Below are 21,091 nucleotides of genomic sequence, written 5' to 3'. Positions count from 1 at the left end.
ATTGTATTTCACTCTTTTCAGCTGTACAGCTTTCACAAATGTTACATTATGGGAGACGAACGTTTACGCGTGTAATAGAATAATACTGCAGATATTGAAGAAAACAGAAGCAATGTAACAAGGTGCAAAGTCGGTCAGTGAATCACTCTACTTGTACCTTTTTTCATCGAGCGATTGCAGGAAAACGTTCATCGATCAAGAGGCAATGAATCATAAATTACGAAATATTATTCGTATACAATGAAAATACATAACTGTAACATTTCGAACATTGATACTATTGCGTTAATTATTTCGCGAAATTTTATTACGAATTTTAATTTGCGTAATATTGAAAATAATTTGTTAATTCGAACATTGCGTATTTCCCAATATCAAGTGGATATTAAAACGATGGAAAAATGGCAGATGGATTGAATTTTTCGTCCATTAATGTTTATTAAATTTCCTTCTTTTATTAGTCAATTTGCTCTTATACAGTTCATTCAGTGGACATTCGGCAAATTGCTTCATTTCGTGTCTTTAATTGCTACACAGTTGCATGCAATTTCATTTTATTCAAATGGTCGAATACGATTCTAATATTAATATTACTAGAAAATTATGATTATAAACACCTATTATTCTAATAATGAAAATTCCAAGTTCGTCATAACTTTCAAAACAAATAAATTAAAAGGATGGACTTTCACCTCCCTTATATAGCCACGATATATTTTCCTTAGATTTTAAAAGAGAGACGAGCATAGATTGCTCGAATCGTTTATCATTTCAGAATACATTCGCGCGACGCTTAAATAAATAAAGTTATCTACGAAATAACAGGAACACGACAAACCCGATTTTTCTCCACACCCCGTATAATTCAACGATAGGATTACGCTACAGTTACAACGCGTTAATCAAAATTCTCATTAATCTTATACACTTTCATACGGTGGACGGTGAAACACATTAACCTGCGCGGCAAATAAATGAAACCCGACCGATCATTCCTGTCGCTGCGGTGAAAATCTAATCCGCGGTAGGAACAGGTAAAAGCGTGCGTTAATCGGTGTTTTTGTTGTTTCCGTACACTTTCACGGGGCCAATCGCGTTGGAAGCGAAATTTTTTCGCGCCATTTCGGGCAACGCATTTCCAATCGCCCGGTGGACAATGAAAATCCAACTATTACCACGGTCACGGTTCTGTACAGGCGAAAACAAACGGTCGAGAACGACCGGTGGAATCGAAAATCCGTAAAACCGACTGCGAGCACGGCGGTGTATTAAGAGTGGGGTGGGGGTACCAGCTGACTGGCCTCTCGGTGAAACTGTCTCGTTTGCCGCACGCCGTTGCTTTGACAGTGTTATATCAACCTCCGACAGAGCGAAGTCGTGTTCCTTCCTTAGTAAGTCTCGCTCTCGAAGGCATAAGAAAAAGCTTTCCTCGAGTTTCGCTTGCTTTTACACCAACTGTATACTCGTACATCAAGACGATCCGCGAGACATTCTTGACGACAGTTTCCGAAGAGTTTTGCAAGGATAAAGAGGTGGGGGGACCGCGCGGGTGGGAAGGAGTGGGGAGAAGAAGGGAAAAGGACAGTCGCTCGCGACTCGTATTTTGGATAGAGATTCCCAGGGGCAAACGAGATAAAGCAGGCGAGCCTACGACCACGACGGCCACAAGGGAATCTTTATTGAGACATTCTACGAATTTGTGCTGCGTGTTGTGTGATAAAAGCTTATCGTCGCGGGCAACTGGAGACCTTTCGTGTCAGCGGGGAGACGGATCGTTTTCCTTTTCCAAAAGGCCCCTCGCGACCGGCAGAAGGGTTGCTTCTTCCTGGATAACCGGAAGTGGCTATTAACCGGCGAAGGTAGAACAATGTGGACACTCGAGAACAGCTTCCCTTGAAGCTCTCTCTCACGTTCTTCAAGATAATAATTCGGCCCGTTGAGTCATGCTCTGTCTTCTTGCGCTCCGTCGAAAGGTAAATAAACTTTTCTTTTGCTTCGTTACGCGTCTGGTTAGAGCCGTGCAGCTTTCGCGAGGGATCTTACTTGCGAAACGTGCACCTCGGAGACAGTTGTTACGCGCGGATTAAAGGAATTGCCGCAAATTGCGATAATAGCCGCGGATAATGCTAGGGATCCGCGAAAAATCCCGTTTTCACCACGTCGCCATTATTTTCTTCTCTCTGCTTTCGAGCTTCGATGAAGCAGAGATGCGATGTATCGGTTTGCAGGAAAATATTTCTCTTTTCGCGATCAGGTGCTGTTAGGTGGTATCTAATTATAGAGGAAAATGACACAAGATGAGTAGGTTGCAGATATTGTATTATATAGTGGCTTTAGAAATTGTTTCGAAATGTATTAGAGACACATTATATCGTTAATAGAAGGTAATTGCGATGGTAGTTACCTCTTTCGACGAAATCTATTAGCTTTGAAAATTGCAATAATGATTTGATATAACGGAGAACTTTTGCGTCCACGTATTTTTTTTTTTTTTTTATTTATTTAAATAATGATGGATTTTATCGATTAGGAGAATGTTTTATAAATATCGAAGCTACTACGTGTGATAAACTGCACGGGATAAGCGAAGAGAAAGTAAGACAGATACGATGTTTTGACATTTTGGAGTAAGATAAGATTAAGCAAGTTAACAATTTTTTAAAATATTGTACGAAGACGAATAACAATTATATACAATTGTATACAGAACCAGCACGTAATAATACGTTGAATAAAATAACAACGATATTGAATTTCTTGATAAAAGTCACTCTGATTTTCTTAAATATAGGTCACCTTCATCAGGGGTATTTTATCTAACCTATACTTGTATCGAATAATTTCTAGTTAAATTAATTTTCTTCTTTTTCTACAATACATGATATGATTTTTGAAATTATCTAAAAAAAAAAGAAAAGATAAAAATAAAGAAGTATTCATTGGTGTATGATTATAAAATATAATCTGAAATTTCACTTATGCTCTGACTTTGACTAATATTGGACATAAATTATCATTTATCGATAAGTTAGAATAACATTTATTTGTTTAAGCGAGAAATAATTAAAATTTAATTAAAATCCTAGTTACGAGCAATTAAGTTCTTACGAGCTGACTTTAAATTTATTACATATTTTTCCGAGGCTAATAAAAGTGGAAAATATAATACAATAGATAATAAAACAAAATACAATAAGAAGATATATGATAAACATAATTTACTCGACGAGTTTGCACCGATATTTTTTATTCGCTTAATTGTCCTCACTTTTTAATAAATAATATTTAAAATCATATAATTTGTATGCTAATAAAGTCATATATTTCTCCATTTTTCGTTTCATACCTCAATGCGGATCAACAAAACACGGATCGATAATTTTATTTTTGCTATTGTATCATATCCAAGAGAAATTATCAACAATTGTCCACAGTAACGGTCTACGGTTTATAGGCAGATTATCATATATTATGTCTAATGCACTATAACAGTAAAAGATGAACGCAATACGATTGAACGTAACAACCAATCAACAAAATATAACGCTTTATTAAATTATAAAGTTGATCCAAACTATATTAAGCTAATAGTCAAATAGGAACGATATAATTCTTATAAGTCATTTAACCCTTTCCACTCGACGATTTTTTCGTTACAGAAAAATAGTAATTGCAAGACTTTCTGCCATAAGGTCGACGATATTTTTAAAACGGTAAACAAGAAATCGTATGCAATTTAAGACGTAGAATTATTTGTTTTGACATTCCAAGCATCGTTGGATAATTTCGAAGAATTAATTTATCAATCGAATTTCTCGAATTATTTCCATTAATTAGGAAAACTGAGAATGAGGGAAGAAAATACTTTAAACGTCCAACATCTACCTAATATTAAATTTTCGATCTTTAATAGACATATTTAATCTTTTGCACTCGGCAATTTTTTTGTTACAGAAAAATACTAATTGCAAGACTTTCTGCCATAAGGTCGACGATATTTTTAAAACGGTAAAGAAATCGTATGCAATTTAAGACGTAGAATTATTTTACTTCGACATTCCAAGCATCGTTGGATAATTTCGAAGAATTAATTTATCAATCGAATTTCTCGAATTATTTCCATTAATTAGGAAAACTGAGAATGAGGGAAGAAAATACTTTAAACGTCCAACATCTACCTAATATTAAATTTTCGACCTTTAATACACATATTTAATCTTTTGCACTCGGCGATTTTTTCGTTACAGAAAAATACTAATTGCAAGACTTTCTGCCATAAGGTCGACGATATTTTTAAAACGGTAAAGAAATCGTATGCAATTTAAGACGTAGAATTATTTTACTTCGACATTCCAAGCATCGTTGGATAATTTCGAAGAATTAATTTATCAATCGAATTTCTCGAATTATTTCCATTAATTAGGAAAACTGAGAATGAGGGAAGAAAATACTTTAAACGTCCAACATCTACCTAATATTAAATTTTCGACCTTTAATACACATATTTAATCTTTTGCACTCGGCGATTTTTTCGTTACAGAAAAATAGTAATTGCAAGACTTTCTGCCATAAGGTCGACGATATTTTTAAAACGGTAAAGAAATCGTATGCAATTTAAGACGTAGAATTATTTTATTTCGATATTCCATGCATCGTTGGGTAATTGTAAATTTGATATATTAATCAACATCCATCTTTCGAATCTGATTAAATGGCGACTGAGAGGCGTCTCTCGAGTGCAAAGGGTTAACACACCAAAAAAAGAAATTACGACGAACCAGGTTATACCATACAAACACAGAATTTCCCTGTTTGGTCAAACAGTACCCGGCAGCGTAACCAAAACTATCCCTGGGGATCAGCGATTAAAATCGAATTTCCCGCAGAACGAAGAATCAATTCACCCCGCAATAATTCCTTGCATTTCACGAACGCTGGTCGATCACGCGATTCAGGCCACGAAAGAGGCGCGAAACGTACATAGATTTACGAAAGCATCAACGATCGATTTTCCAGCACGAGACTCGTTGAATACCTGGCGCGGGACGGATTGCTTGTTTTCGCTAAATTATGTATGTATGAATTATTCTGTCGTTGGGAGTGCTCTTGTATCACGTGTACGATTCATTTCCGCGTGGAAGTCGAGTGCGTATCAGACTCTCGAAGAGACGAGGACGGGCCATTATGCCAGCCGAGTACCCGGCGAGAGGGACGGAGACAGACAGACGCGCGAGGAGCGCGTGCGAGAGAGACGGACAGAGAGAAATCTCTACGCCAGATGCACACACGGCGCTGTTTTCACGTTGAAAAACTTTTTATCGGCCGGACAAAGGAAACCGCGAAACTCGAGGAGAGCGTAATAAATTCGCGCGAGGCTGCGTGACGGCTCAATTTCATACTAACGTCCTCCACGATGTCGATTTGCCAGACGATTTTCCTCTTACGTTGCCGCCCGGAACTCTTCTCCGAGATAAAGCCCCGAGAAGATTCTGGCGCGCATGCGCGTGCAACATCGAGGTGCCCAGTGCGTTCCTTCCTTTCTCCTGAACGGATTATCGCTAATTACTCTTAATTACGGGCAGACTCGCTTAATTTCTGCTTTTCCGTATCATTTAAAACGTTCAACGCGTTTATTTTACCCCCACCCGACCCCTCTTTCTTCGCTCGCGCGCACTCTCTTGAAATTCTGTTTTTGTTCGTCCGCCGGAAGACGGAAGCGTGCATGGTAGATCGTAGTTCTATGCGCTATTATCCCGAGTCTTCTGGAGAATTTTTATTTTCTTCCACGAACTCGTTATCGTTAATTGCATTTCATTGAAAATTCGTTCACGCCTTGTCATCTCTTGCTCGATGCCCTTGCTTGCTTTCCACCGTTCTTCTTCCTTTATCTGCGTTTAGATTTAGTCCGTTTTCGTTTGTTTCTGCCTTTCAGTACCGTATCTTCGAAAATAAATATTTTCTTAACAGCATAATTTGTGCTGACTAATTGATGCTCGTGAATATTATTTTTCGAGTATTATAGTATAATAAATATTAATTTACGTGTATATTTAAATCGTAAATTTTGGACCTTTCACTATGCAAAAGTTAATTTTGTCGGAAATTATTTTTCTGCTGAAATTTCGCTAATTTTCATGCACGAATACAGGAAAATTGTCTTGCACAGTTCGAAATGATATGAAAGCTAAGTTTAATTAAACGAGAAATGGCTAACAAATATGGTTTCTATCACGTTAACTTCGAATTTGTCTGATAAACGATAACATTGTTGTCTGCACCGGTGTTCATTGTTTATTTCTATATATACCGGAGATAAATCGCGAGATACGTGTACACGTTATTTACGCTATCTGCTGACTAAGTGCGATTGTACGTGCCGCGAACAAAAATAAAGGAAGCGTTCGTAAAGTTAGTCGAATCAAGTTCATTGTAACATAATATTCCACTCGGGTAATTCAAACGTTCCATAATAACGTTAACATAACGATATACATTACGAGGGGAAGAGGGAAAAAAAAAGAATGAACACAGTTTGACCATTTGACCAACATCTGGACCGAAAATAGTCGTAATTAAAGCTCTTTATGCAAAGAGCATTTAAATCGGAAGATCGTTTTATATGGCCATAATTACGGTATTCGACACGTAGTAAAAACACGATACGAGAGAAAGGAGCAAAAGCAAAAACGTGGAAAGTAGTCCGTGCTTAAAGTAGAACCATGCATGATAAAACACGAGCAGGATACCTTTTTCCACCGACGATCGTTCATCGAATATCGGACCCTCAGAGGGTCTTTCGTCCCTTTTTCCAACGCGTTCTCCATGGATTCACCAGTAACGATACGTTATTAGATTATCGGGGTACGTTACTTGTAATCAGGCCGGTCCTATCAGTCGGCCAATTAACAAGTAGGTCATCCGCTCGTTTGCGGGAACCGAAAATGGGGAACGCTCACGATCTATCGATCTTTCGCGTTCCCCTTTGAACATTTTTCTCCCGACTATATCCGATATTTAATTCTTTATACCTGTACATCTACTTTATTCGACGCAGCACGATATTCCAATTGTATATCGCACTAACAATAAGTCGAGGCGCATCGGAAATGCAGTCGCACCTCGATTACCCTAACCCTCGTAAATTGAATCATCTACCACTCGAATATCCCGTTATCCGAATACATTTTGTATGTAAACACTTTAAATCAAAGCGGTTCATTCATGATTTATTGTAGGAATGATATTATCGGAGTACGTGTGCTTCAGGTGTGAAGTGCAATGTAAATACAATAATGGTGACGACGTAGCTTTGAAGCATTCGAGGCTTTAAAAATAGAGCTAAAATGATATGAATTATAAAAAGAACGTAATTTTACTATACAGAAATAAATTTATTAGAAAAATTGTATGATTTAGCAGTTAAGAAAATTTTCAATCCGTGAATTTTTATTTTTCATTATTATTATGACATTTGTAATATTCTTTTCTTTGAAATATGCTAGAATTAATGCAAAGGAAGTACGTGTACTATAGTCTCCAAGTTTTCCTATCGCAACAACCATAACTCACGAATACCATTGATGTAACCTAGCTTTAGTCAAAAATTAATTTCTTCGCAAGATTTAAGATTGATAAATATAATGTATCAATTGAAAATTTAGGGAGAAAGATAGTAAATTAGGTACTTTTGCAATAGATATTTTCAAGGTCAATATGTCCTTGAAGACCAGGTATTCGTATAACAAAATATTTTCAAAGATCCTGTACGATAAAGTAGTATAAAGTATAATTTTGGTGCAAAATGAAATTGAAAAGTGAAACTCATACAAATTAATAAATATTATTTATTATTTCTAATTTCCATAAACCATAGTACTTGTACGAAATCTAAATAAGACATCGCAGGATTAATTTCCCAAGCTCTGATGTCATCAAAAGAGTTATGTTCCCTATTGATTATCGACAAATCTCGTTCTCTCCGCGTTGATTCCTATTAAATCTCAGTGATTCAGCATTTTCGATAAAAGAGGAGTTTGATCCTTTGTGGAAACGCTCTGTACTGTTGCTCGGTGGGTTTAACGTTTAATTGATATCAAGTGTGCAGCTGTCGATCCGAAATGGAATATTCCTCAAATGTTTATCGGTCGACTAACGGAACCGGAAGAACAGTAAACCGCACGGAGCGCGAAAGAATCGAAAGAATTTCTATTAATTATGCATTATAAAGAACGATCTAGAGGGAACGTTTGGTTAATGACGAACGTTAGCACACAATAGTATTACCTGAATAATCGAGATCAAATGAAACGTTCTTTACGTATAAAATGGAGATATTTTCTGCTAAAGCTATCGAATTATATACGAAATGGCAAATTAATTAGTGCAATATCGCGTTAATTACGGTTATATTACCGTTCCGTGTGAATGTCTGCAAACCGGTAATGAACATTTTCGAACATGTAAAAAATTATTTTTCATATATTTCTCTCTAACAATTGTTTTGTAGCTTTTCAACAAATTATGGAATTCTTCTGTTTAAGAAATTATTCGAAATTAAAGTACTAGATCTTCGAAAGATCGCTGCACTTCTCGAGTCAATAGAATTCTAATACTAAATCGATAATGAACATTTCTGAACGTATAAAAAATTATTTTTCATACCATTTCTTTTCTTTCTTAAATAGTTTTGTAGCTTTTCAAGAAATTATAGAATTCTCCTCTATAAGAAATTATTCGAAATGAAAATACTAGGTCTTCGAAAGATCGCTACACTTCTTGAGTCAATAGAATTTTGATACTAAATCGGTAATGAACATTTCTGAACGTAGAAAAGATTATTTTTCATACCTTTTTCTCTGAAAATAGTTTTATAGCTTTTCCATGAATTACAGAATTCTCTTCTCTAAGAAATTATTCGAAATTAAAGTATTAGATCTTCAAAAGATCACTGCACTTCTCGAGTCGATAGAGTTCTGATACTAAATCGGTAACGAACATTTCCAAACTTATACAAAATTATTTTTCATGCCATTTTCTCTACAAATAATTTTGTAGCTTTTCATCAAATTACAAAATTCTCCTCTCTAAGAAATTATTCGAAATTAAAGCACCAGATCTTCGAAAGATCACTGCACTTCTCGAGTCGATAGAATTCCGATGCCAATGTAAAATAATGTTAACGAAACCGAAATAAAGAAACAACGTGCAACAATTTTGTTTCCCGAAGATGGAGAAAACGTATTGCATTGGAATGGAATCGTTCTGCAGGCGAAAGGCCATGAATACGGATATTCAGAAAGAGCAAAACTCCGCAGCTTGTTTGACGCACACACATAGCTGGCAGAATCTTCAGCAATTCGAAGTTACATGGAGAACCAAGCAGTGCATGCTAGAAATTGCTATTGATTTTGACCCTGTAATAGAGCTACACGGCGTACTCATTTACCAGCTAACTACCGGGAATTTCATCGATTGAATTCCATCGGGCTGTTGCTGTTCTAGGTAGAAATTGATTCGCCGAACGGTACCGCAGGTCGGTGCATTCTTGGTCAATAGCCTTGACCTAATAGAACATCTGCTGATTTTAGAGTAGTCGAATTTTAGAGGAAATTACTTTATTGATCGTTCGCACTTCTAGGACGTATCCAATAGTTGTATTTTAGGAAACTTTTTAATTTTGGAAGAAATTGAGATTGGGAATTAGACTAGCGAATGTTTCTTTGATTTGTCTCCTTAATTTCGAAAAATATTCCCTTGACCTGCTTTTATTTCATATAATATTAAAAATAATATTAAAGATCGTATAATATTAGAGACAATATTAAAATTTTCAATCGTAATAGTACTAAAACATTTTTCTTACGTGATAATAAGAATAGGATATTACAAATTTTAATTTAATACGAATTTACCTTTTAGAGGAAATTACTTGATTGATCGTTCGTACTTTTAGGACGTATCCAATAGTTGTATTTTAGGAAACTTTTTAATTTTGGAAGAAATTGAGATTGGGAATTATACTAGCGAATGTTTCTTTGATTTGTTTCCTTAATTTCGAAGAATATTCCCTTGACCTACTTTTATTTCATATAATATTAAAGATAATATTAAAGATCGTATAATATTAGAGACAATATTAAAATTTTCGATCGTAATAGTACTGAAACATTTTTCTTATATGCTAATAAGAATGGGATATTACGAATTTTAATTTAACACGAATCCACCTTACTAACGCATAAATTAACGTATACATGTAGGGGATAACCAACAGATTTCTACTGCGAATAAAATTGCCTCGAGTCTTCATTAGAAAGTTAGAACAAATATATGAAACACGGAGAAAATGGTAATGGTACTACTGTTCGTGTAATATAGGTCGAACATAAATATACATAACATCTCATTTGTCGAATACATTTAATAACAATAAATTTCTATCTAGTAGAATTTATACTAATCACACTAGAGAAATTATTTATTCGATAAATAGAATTTTAATTCGATAAATCAATTCACGACGATATAAAAGAAAGCAAAGCTAAAAGATATCTTCAATCCACATATCATATACCTTTGTTACCATTTTTCCCTATGACAATTCCCTATGACAATTCGTCGAGACACGTAAGACACGAGTAACCCTAAACGTCGAAGCCAACCAGACGCTCCAATTATAATTGCAAACGAAGGTATTTTGCATTCGGGCGAGGTACATATTTCATTTAAATAATTGGATTCGTGGGTGAAACAAAAAAAGAAAAAGATCAAGACATCAAAATCCCCGCTGAGCAACGTAATGAAATTCATGTCGCGTGCATCGAGACACTACTTTGCTTAAATACCGTAGACACTCCAATATGGGTAACCATGAGAGCAAGCATTAACATCCTTCTATGGGGTATCGCGAATAAGCGGATGTGGCGTGATCACGTGTGTGGAAAGCACTATCACACGTGTGTGGTTAGTACACCGTGACGTAATGCTGTTTATCGTAAGAAAATGTCGGTGGGTATACGTCATTAATAGTGATTAATTAAACGAGTCAATGTTAAATTAGGCGAAAAGATTCAGATATAACCATAACGCGATCATAACACGAATTATACTAATTATTCTAACAGTTGTTCTTTTTTCAAAAGAAAAATGAAAGATAAACAAAATTTATACTTCCCCTTTCGTTTTGCTATCAAATTATGAATATCGTTAAATAAGAATGAAGTATTATTTATCTCACGTGTTAGTAATTGTTATTAATTGTCTGTGGGGATGTGATAAAAATTTTTGGACGAGGTTATAGCGAAGTACAGTTAGTTTACCTGGTATCGAGAGATGCTTTGAATTTCAACACCTCTTTTTCTTCCAGACGACAAATGTCGATCGATCGCTGTCAACTAATCGCGATCGCTCTGTAACGGTTCACTCCTTTTCTCTGTTTGCTTCATTTGTAATCAAGCGCACATATAGAGAGGTTTGTCAAAGGGAACGTGTATGCGAGCAGAGGGGAATTTTGCTCGGAGGTTTCCTGTCTTCGTCCGGGATATGACGATATCCCCCCTGCCTTGGCCAGTGGCGTAAGCAACCATAAAAATATCCGGGGTACGTGCGATTTCTCACTAACCGCATGCCTCCGAGTGACGAGTTACATAATCTGCGAAATTTGTTTGAAGAAGTTCCCTGGCTTTTATTTAACGTCGAAGAATTAAATTTTTAACTCCATAATACCCCAAAATTATGGGATTAAACGACTGCAGAATGGTCTTGGTAGAATTTTTCAATTACACCTAATTTATAAAAGACAGTAAGAAATCATTTATTTTACAATAATTATCAGCTTTCATATTTTATATCGAAGAAAAAGCTTGTAAACAATTATGATTTTCCTGTTTTGTAAACAAGTGGAATTTTATTTAGGGAGAGTTGAGAAATTCACGTATGAAATTTCTTTTTTGAAAATTCTTTTCTAAAGCCTAAAGGAATTCGCGAAACTTATTATTCAAAGGTTAAGAAATTTATGAAATTATTTCTCAAGGATCTACAAAATTTATAAAAGTTCTTCTTTAGGAGCGAAAAAATTTATGGAATTTATTATTTAAGGGTTGAAAAAGGTATGAGATTTCTTATTCAAAGGTCCAGAAATATACATTCCTTTTTCAAAGGTTCAGGAACGAACAAATTTATACAATTTTATTTTTAGGACCAAAAATTTAATCTCGGTTTTGAATACACGCTATACGATACTATAATCATTGAGCAACGTTACTTTTTAATCAAATTTGCGGCTTTACAATTTCTTCCTACACCTTCAACATCCTGCGACGAGTACGGGAAGGTTCATTTCGGTATCTGAATAATTAAAATGTCCGCACGACGATATCATTCTCATTCACATGATTGTCATGCGATAGCTTACGGAAAATAAGCGTATCGCGTGAGAGACTTTCACGACTACCGTATTTTGCTTTTGCATCACGTAACCTGAGCACCGAGACACGAAACAGGAACTTAAACCTCGCTGAATCGATTACATGCAAGCACCTACGAAAAGAAAAAAAAAAAGAGGAGAAAAAATAGGAAATAAAGGAAGAAGAGAATAAGAGAGTAGAAAGAAACAGATTAACCATTGAGTTTCGAAACGATCTATCTTCGAGCACGGCAGCCCTTTTCTACCCTCCATCCCTCATCTCGCTATACAAACACATGCACCGACACACGTGTCTTATTCATAAGCCATATAGCAGAAATCGGAGTAACGAGCGTCCAATGGAACCTCTCTCCTGCTAATTCTCCGTTGTGACAAAACCACTCTGGCGTTATCTGCCATTCTACCTGCTGTGAGCCGAATCGTGATTGCACGAATCTATTCTGGAAAAAATGGGAGCATCTTGCGCCTAGTCACCTGACTACTTATGCCTTATTCCTTCCTCCATTACGAGCGGCCATAGTCGCTCATCACGAAGCAATTTTCTTATATCATGGGCGACTTGATGCGGTTACATCATGATCGTATTTTGTGGGTTAGATCCTTGAAAATTTATAAGATAGGGAAAATTAAATATATATTGCTATGTTATGTTACGTTCGAAAGATCAATATATAGTAAGTATTCGGTTATATGTATTATATATATATGTGCTAATGATTAGGAAATGTAAGTCATCTGTGTTTCGTCTCGTTTCAAATATACTTCAAATATATAATAAATTAAGAAATTAGTTACAAGAAAGATATTTTAAATTTTGCCAAAAATAATTTGATTTTATTGTGTAATAAATGTTCTAAATGAATGCACCTTTAAAATAAGTGATAAAATAATTTCTTTTCAGTTATTGATTTAGACCATTGTCATAATTATTAGCACATAGTAATATTGCCACGGGATAAGCATTAAAATTCCTTTCCAAAATTCTATTTAACCAGTTAGCTATGGCGACTTCTTTTATATGTGCCGCGAGAATCAAGCGATGATGGGTATAGTCATCAAACACAGAGTAAATGACGCTGTTAAATTATTGCATCAAAAAGATGGCTTTATTATATAAAACAAACAATTTTATTACCAATATTTACTCGTCCATTTAACATAAACATATACTACATACATAATAAACGAAAAATTTGGGAAAAATCAAATATCTATAAAAGTTATTGTCCGTATTTGTCTCATGGCGGACCATCCTTGAAGGAACTCTATCATAAATCAGTCTCAGGCTTTAGCACTGGGCTAATTGCTTTTGTGCGTTTTACACTAGCATCTAAACATCATAAGATCGAAAAACATTATCGTCGCATATATATAAATTTATACAAACTGATAATAAATTTATACAAACTGTGCACTATCCAGATAGTGCACATGGGGATGCATGAGTCCATCTCAAATTATTTACACCTTTTATTTCTTTGTTTTATTTCGTTTTGATCTCCAAAGATTCTAAAGGTATTGAAATTTACGAACATATTTTAGTTTTCTCCAAAATTACAATTTAAATAGCAAATGTTAACTAAATTTTACGCATGACGGATATAGTCATCATGACACAAAATACTGCCATTTCTCCATGACGAATATAGTCGTCAAACACAGCTGACTGGTTAATAGTCTTTTTACCTACTTTTAAGTACTCTTCATGTTATTCGTCTATACTAACTATTTTCATGTTCGTTTTGTGAAATAAAATATATGAAGAAACATATATAATGTACCCCAATTATTAATAATCTTATTCGCAACATTAGAAGCACAATTTTACAAGGGAAATTATATAAACTTGTATAGTTAATTGGATAATTCAATGTACGAGGTGAGGAAACTGCAATCAGTGCAATTGCATACAACTCACGCTTCGCAATAGTGCAATATGCGTCTGTTTTTCAGTATATGCTGTCACAACGAGAGGACTAAGATTTCGATGAAGCAATTCATCTCGAATTTTTCCTAATTTATAAAAAAAAAGAAGAAGAAAGTATGTCAAGAGTGTATCAGATCGACGTCTGCATTTCGAGAAATAGAAGATCGTGGGTTTCGTTGTGAAACTTCCAACGGGATGATGAATTTGATGGAATCGTCGACTCCAATTCCCCGTTGCTGCTAAGAGCATGGACCGTCTTTCCCATTGGTAAATAAAGTATGTCGTTGGCAACGTTTCGAGTACTCCATAACACTCTGTGCTCGAATACTTTCGGATAACATCGGAAATCCATAAGCCACGCTTTCTGAATTGCCCGGTTTACGACACGACGACCCGATCTGGTCGCCAAAGAAATTCGATCCGACGATTCTCAAGCGGTTTAATTGGTTCATGGAGCAAACGGAACGATCCAATTAATCCGATTAATTGGTACAATTAATTGGTTATGGTAGTCCAATATCTTGCTGTCAGAAAGGGGGGATGCTGATAACGTGACATTGATTAGTGATAAAGTGTTACCCTAATTCAATTTTTTGGCGTCCTTGCTTCTTTTGAAACGTGATAGCCTGGTGATTGGAAGGATGCACTTAACGTGATTAATTAATATAACTAATTATCGCGACGGCAATAATACATGGAAGACGTGCCTAACCGTCCTTTTTGAGGATCAGCAAATTATAAATCAAAGACAAGGACTATGGTCAGTAGTACTTGGGACCAGACCTAACAGACGGGACGCACATGCAACTGACCTGTCGAAACTCTAAACAGACATACCTATAAATCTTAAAACTAAACAATACCAAAAGGAAAGCTGAAACTCCTTGCCCAATCAAAAATTCTATTTTTTCCTCCATCTACAATCACTTTCCACCAATCACCGCAAACCTAGACTAGACAAGACAGAAGATGGTTTTGACAAGTCATACAGAAAACATCAGACAGTTTTTGGAAGTCAAATAGAACATATCAATGCGGTAGTTGGAAGAAAACGAGAAGTCGAAGACGTAAGACGGAATACAAGATGTGAAACGGCAGAAGGCGGAAAGGATACAACACATACACAAAACACTCAAACAACTCATCAAATCGTGTAATAAAGTGTACATACAAGACAAACTGCGCATTATTACACACCCTGAGTGCTCAGTATCTTGTAAGGATTCGACATACTGAGAAGAAAGCATCAACAATTATACAAGGTACCCACGCCACGCTACGCTAATTGTTTGTAGCTCATCGATTGACTGTTACGAGAAAATGTAGTTGATAATGTGACACTGACTAACGGAGACGAAAATTATCTTAATTCGATTTTTCGGTGTATTTTTACCTTTTTCCGTCTACTTTGTCTGAACGGAACGAGAGTAATTGTTAATGGTGGTACACGTTTTAGTGACGTTTAATTTATGACGTTATTAATGCTTGCATGGGAAGTGCGGCATAACTCGTGGTTCGGTCATTTCCTCTTTCCATCGCTGCCGCTTTTAATTAATTTGCCTCGTTCTTAAGGAGGACAGGGCCACCAAAGAATAGCTTGGCGTGTTGAAAGGGTATAAAGCGTGTGGGTGCAAATTATGTCTAAAACATAATTCTTTCTAACGTTTTACTTCCCTCGTGTGACCTTCGTTGCTTTAACATATGTGCCTGTGATTATAAAAGTGGTCCAAATCACTTATATTTGCTTCTGAAATATTAACCCTTTGCTCTCGAGAGGTGAGCTTCAGTCACCATTTCATAAAATTTGGAAGATCGATATTAATTAATATATCAGATTTAATGTAATGTAACAGTATACAAAGTATCGAAATCAAATAGTTCTATAATTCTATTATTATACAATTCTTTATTTACTGCTGAAAAAAGTATCGTTAGTTTTTTAGTAGAGAATCTTTGATTTTCTACTTTTCTCTAGCCTAAGAATCCTCGAGTGCAAAGGGTTAAAAGCTTTGGCCTCTAAACACGTCATAAATTATAAAATTAATTGCAATAAAGCTAGAAACTCAATTTAACGATTCAATTCATTATTTTGTAGAAAATAAATATATTTTATCGTAATATAAATGAATGCAACACGAAATAAATAATAAAATCGTTCCTCTTAAGTCGATGACTTGGACCATTTTCATAATTATAGGCACATATTTACACTGAAGTTGAAATATCAAGGGAAAAGAAAGGGAATTATTGTACAATTGTATAAGAATCTATTTTTAACGATTCTAATTTAAAAATGCAAAAATAATTCTTATTTTATTATTTTATTTTTCGTTAGCACGGTTTTATTACTCTGAATTCGTAGAATAGAATTTATATTTCTGATAACGGTTTTAAGTTGCATAAATTATTGGCACGCTATATCCTTTTAGATATCACAGGCGACATACTTATACGACGTACTGGTTATGATATATTTGCGGCCTAAAAAAATTTCTAGCGATATTAGTTGGTTTAACGTTTCTGTGACTTGATACGAATGAGTCAAACAGACTTTAGCTCTGTTTAGACAGCAGCAGGGTGATCACTATCATAGGTCAATTAATCACTTTTTTACACACGATAGTGTCAGCTTGTAATGTTCCAGAGACACACTTTCCAAGATATTTCTTTTTTACAAAGCTTGGGAAGCAGATAATGAAAGTTGTTACGTAGAATAAACAAATTACATTTCTTGGTAACAATTAAACAAAAAAGAAAAAAAGGATTCATTAAACACATCGATTACTAAACGATTAAAACGAAAGTCCCCTAGTCTAACCTAATTAATAGTATAAAACATTAATTAACTCTAATTCGTTCACGAGAAAAGAAATTTACGATTCTAACGGGTGAAATAGGAAGTAATAGTTGCTATAAATAGATTGCGATGATGTAATGAAAGACTGATAGTAGAATAAAATAGTATAACAGTAAACGTACCTAGCAATGAGTAATGAGTAGAATTATCATCAATTTATGTATATCTATTCCGACCGGATGTACTGAAATGACTTCCTTTTTTGTTCTTTTTTTTTTAAAGGAAGTGTATATATACATATCTTTTCGTCATATTTAACGAAAATTGATATATTCTTCTGCTATATAGTCCACAATGTCCATATGCAAATATGTTCAACGACGTGTCAATTTTGAAGACTAACGAAATTATAAAATGTTTTGAGTTATGTGTGAAACGAATCAGTGAATAACAAACGAACAGACATTCTCAAATATATTTAATTCTCAAATTCTCAAACATATTTAATTTCCTAAAAAAGTATTGGAAATATTTCAAAATTTTATGAGAAACTTTTGGAATTTTTTAAAGAAATCGAATTTTTATCTACATTCTGAGTATAATCAAAAGTAACCTAACTTCAGTATATAATCAAAAATGACCTAACCTCCGTGCACAATAGGTGTTAAAACTTCCTGGGCAAGTTGCATTATTATTTAAATTTATATTTATTTTTAATAACTTCGTACATAATGCATTAAGGTACTATTGCTGGGAACTTTTAAAAGCCATTGCATGTTTGCATGTATACTACGAAAAAATATTAGGAAATAAAAAGAGGAAGAAGACAAATGTAGAAAACTAATTATCTATATATAAATAAAAAGCACACAAGAATTTCAAGAAGCACGATATTCTAAAAACGAGTAGATCATAACTGCAACGAAATGTCATTACACATAATTTTGACATTCTTGATAATTCCATTTTTAAGGAACTTACATTCTTAAATATCTCTATTGTTCCATTCGATTTACAAAATAATAAAATGTTTTAAAATATTTCCAAAAAATTTTGAAGACAGTAAATTGCAACTACAACGAAATATCATACAAGTAATTTTAACAATCTTAATAGGTTCATTTTTAAGGATATACATTTCTAAACATCTCTATTGTTCCAATCCATTTATAATATAATGAAATATCCATTTTAAAATATTTCCAAAAATTTTTGAAGGCAGTAAATTACAACTACAACGAAATGCCCTACAAGTAATTTTGACAATCTTAATAAATCCATTTTGAAAGACATACATTTCTAAATATCTCTATTATTGCAATCCATTTATAATATAATAAAATATCCATTTTAAAATATTTCCAAAAATTTTTGAAGACAGTAAATTATAACTGCAACGAATATTTTTGACATCCTTGATAGTTCCATTTTTAAGAACATGCATTCTTAAATATCTCTATTGTTGATTTATAATATAATGAAATATCCATTTTAAAATATTTCCAAAAAATTTTGAAGACAGTAAATTGCAACTGCAACGAATATTTTTGACATCCTTGATAGTTCCATTTTTAAGGACATGCATTCTTAAATATCTCTATTGTTGATTTATAATATAATGAAATATCCATTTTAAAATATTTCCAAAAATTTTTGAAGGCAGTAAATTGCAACTACAACGAAATGCCCTACAAGTAATTTTGACAATCTCAATAAATCCATTTTTAAAGACATACATTTCTAAATATCTCTATTATTGCAATCCATTTATAATATAATAAAATATCCATTTTAAAATATTAAAAAAAATTATTGAAGACAGTAAATTACAACTGCAAAAGAATGTGATAGAAATATTTGTAACATCCTTAATAGCTTCCTTTATAAACATTTCCAAAAAATTTTAAAGAGACACAGATAACTGTCAACCATCATGACCGTCCATTAATAACGGCAAACGAGTCCGTTGACGTAGTTTCAACAAAGAAATTACACCTCGTCCAAAGCAAAGAATTTCCTTGCCTGTTCCCCCTCATAGCCAGCGAACTGAACGAAGCAACCTCGAGCAAAAACCTACGCGGAACATCTTTCTTCCAAGCAGACAGCGAGGCTTTTCTTCCGTGTGTCTCACGCGCGCCACTTCCAGTTCCAGTTTCGACTTAATGGTCACATAACTTTTTAACACGACACGCACGTCCCCGGTGGCCCTGATCCTCGCCGGGACCCGCGATTAATTTGCCCAGGTTGTTAAGGAGGCCACCGCGAGTCGTGCACGCTATGACCTAGCCCGGTTTAGAGATCGTCCAGGACACCAGGCACGCGTTACCATATCTCGACGCGTCGCGCTGATGCGTCGATATGCGTACCCGGCTGGTATTTAAGCCGCGTACGTACTTGCTTACAACGCAAGCCTTATTAAGCACGCACACGTAGCTGCGTGTCGCGACTAGCCATCCACTCGCTGACGAGTGCTTGCACGCTTAAGCACACGCCACGAGGACTATTCCTTCGCGTTCCATGGGCCCTGAAGTCTCGAACGAGAAGCGTCGTTAACGATACCTCGCGCCGTGGTGGATACAATAGAGCCGGCGAATTGCGCGGATCCTGACCATTCAATGGTGGAACCAAAGTGCTGCATTCGATCCCCAAGCTTTTCATGACTTCGTTCAGATCGGATCTGCCCGATTCGTGAAAGGGGTTCGCGCGAGTTTGCCATGCAGACAATGCTCGATGATGGTTCTATAGGATTCAATAGTATTTTAGGGATTTTTCTCTTTTCCTGGTACTAGCATGTTTAATGAGTTCTGTTTCATTCAAGTCCTAGAGTTATGATTCGTCCCGTATGCGGAGGATTTTTGTAAACTGGTAACCGATGTGAAAGTTTCTAGGCTGTTGAGATCGGTCTTCGAAGATTGTAATAAATTCTGTTATAAATAGATATGATTATTACTGACGAGATTAATAGCACAGTATTATCTGCAGTGAGACTGGAGTTCTGCTGCATGAGATAGCAAATTACGAAGAAACATCGCTTTTCAGGGACGTTATTATAATAATACTATACTCAATGAATAATCTTGCAAAACTTGCATTTTAAAGTGAAAGCTGGAATGAGTAATTTGGTTCGATTCAGATACGTTTATCAGTCTCTAGTGACTCAGGATTAGACACTTAGAATGCTGGTCATCCAACAAGAGAACAGATTCCAAGCAGTCGATGATATATATTTACACGTCTTACCATATTATTATTACAATATTAATATTCATAACTAATTTCACAAATTGTATTTCAGAAATATACAAAAGTTTGATTTAATACTGATTCGATCTGATTTCGACGGTCGTCGGTAAAATGGCGGCCAACCGTGTAAGAGGAAACCAGAAATCACGATTTTCTTAATACCGTCTCTTCGTTTAACGCTATTACTATCAACCTATCACGTATAGATAAATATAGTATACACGGATGTAAATAATTAAAGTAATACGAGGAAGATAAACAGTTATTTGTCGTAAAAATAAAAATCGACGTTAGTTTTGGCGGAAGCAATAGTACCAAGTGATGGCAAAAATAGAACATCGAAAATCGGCCATTCTAACTGGTTCGGAAGTAAATTAAAATTATTGGGCATAATTTATGCTTGGCAACTCTCACGATTACAACTGGAGTCTACTGAAAGGAAAAAGCTTAGATGTCAAGAACGATAGTTAAATGCCATATAAGCGAGAGGCAAAAAGTGCTCGAGGAAACTGAAGATAATTATTCCGCCAGCCAAGTCCAAGGTAGATGATACGTACATCCGATTACGCCACCGCAACCGGTAGCACGAAAAAGCCGCGGAGCATTCCTATAGAGGCAAGAAAAAAAAATCGAACCAGTTTATACCCTAGCTTCTTTCACTTTCTTCCACTCGATAAACCTGCTTATTAGACAACTCCGC

General features: G+C 35.1%; 1 protein-coding gene across 2 annotated transcripts in view; it reads left to right on the top strand.

The window, feature by feature from the left end:
* The first annotated feature begins 1,361 nt into the window (after nucleotides 1–1,361).
* LOC108550405 (protein FAM49B) overlaps nucleotides 1,362–21,091 on the top strand; it is a 41,439-nt gene continuing 21,709 nt past the window's right edge. For both annotated transcript variants that reach the window (XM_017904148.1, XM_017904149.1), the window contains exon 1: nucleotides 1,362–1,973. In XM_017904148.1, the coding sequence (XP_017759637.1) occupies nucleotides 1,944–1,973 (30 nt within the window). In that variant the 5' untranslated portion in view covers nucleotides 1,362–1,943. The remainder of the gene's footprint in view (nucleotides 1,974–21,091) is intronic.

The sequence above is a fragment of the Eufriesea mexicana genome, unplaced genomic scaffold (genome assembly GCF_001483705.2).
Source record: "Eufriesea mexicana isolate 0111107269 unplaced genomic scaffold, ASM148370v2 scaffold2783, whole genome shotgun sequence".
Lineage (NCBI taxonomy): Eukaryota > Metazoa > Arthropoda > Insecta > Hymenoptera > Apidae > Eufriesea > Eufriesea mexicana.
The sequence above is the reverse complement of the archived record's forward strand: the minus strand, read 5'-3'. Positions and strand labels throughout refer to the sequence as shown.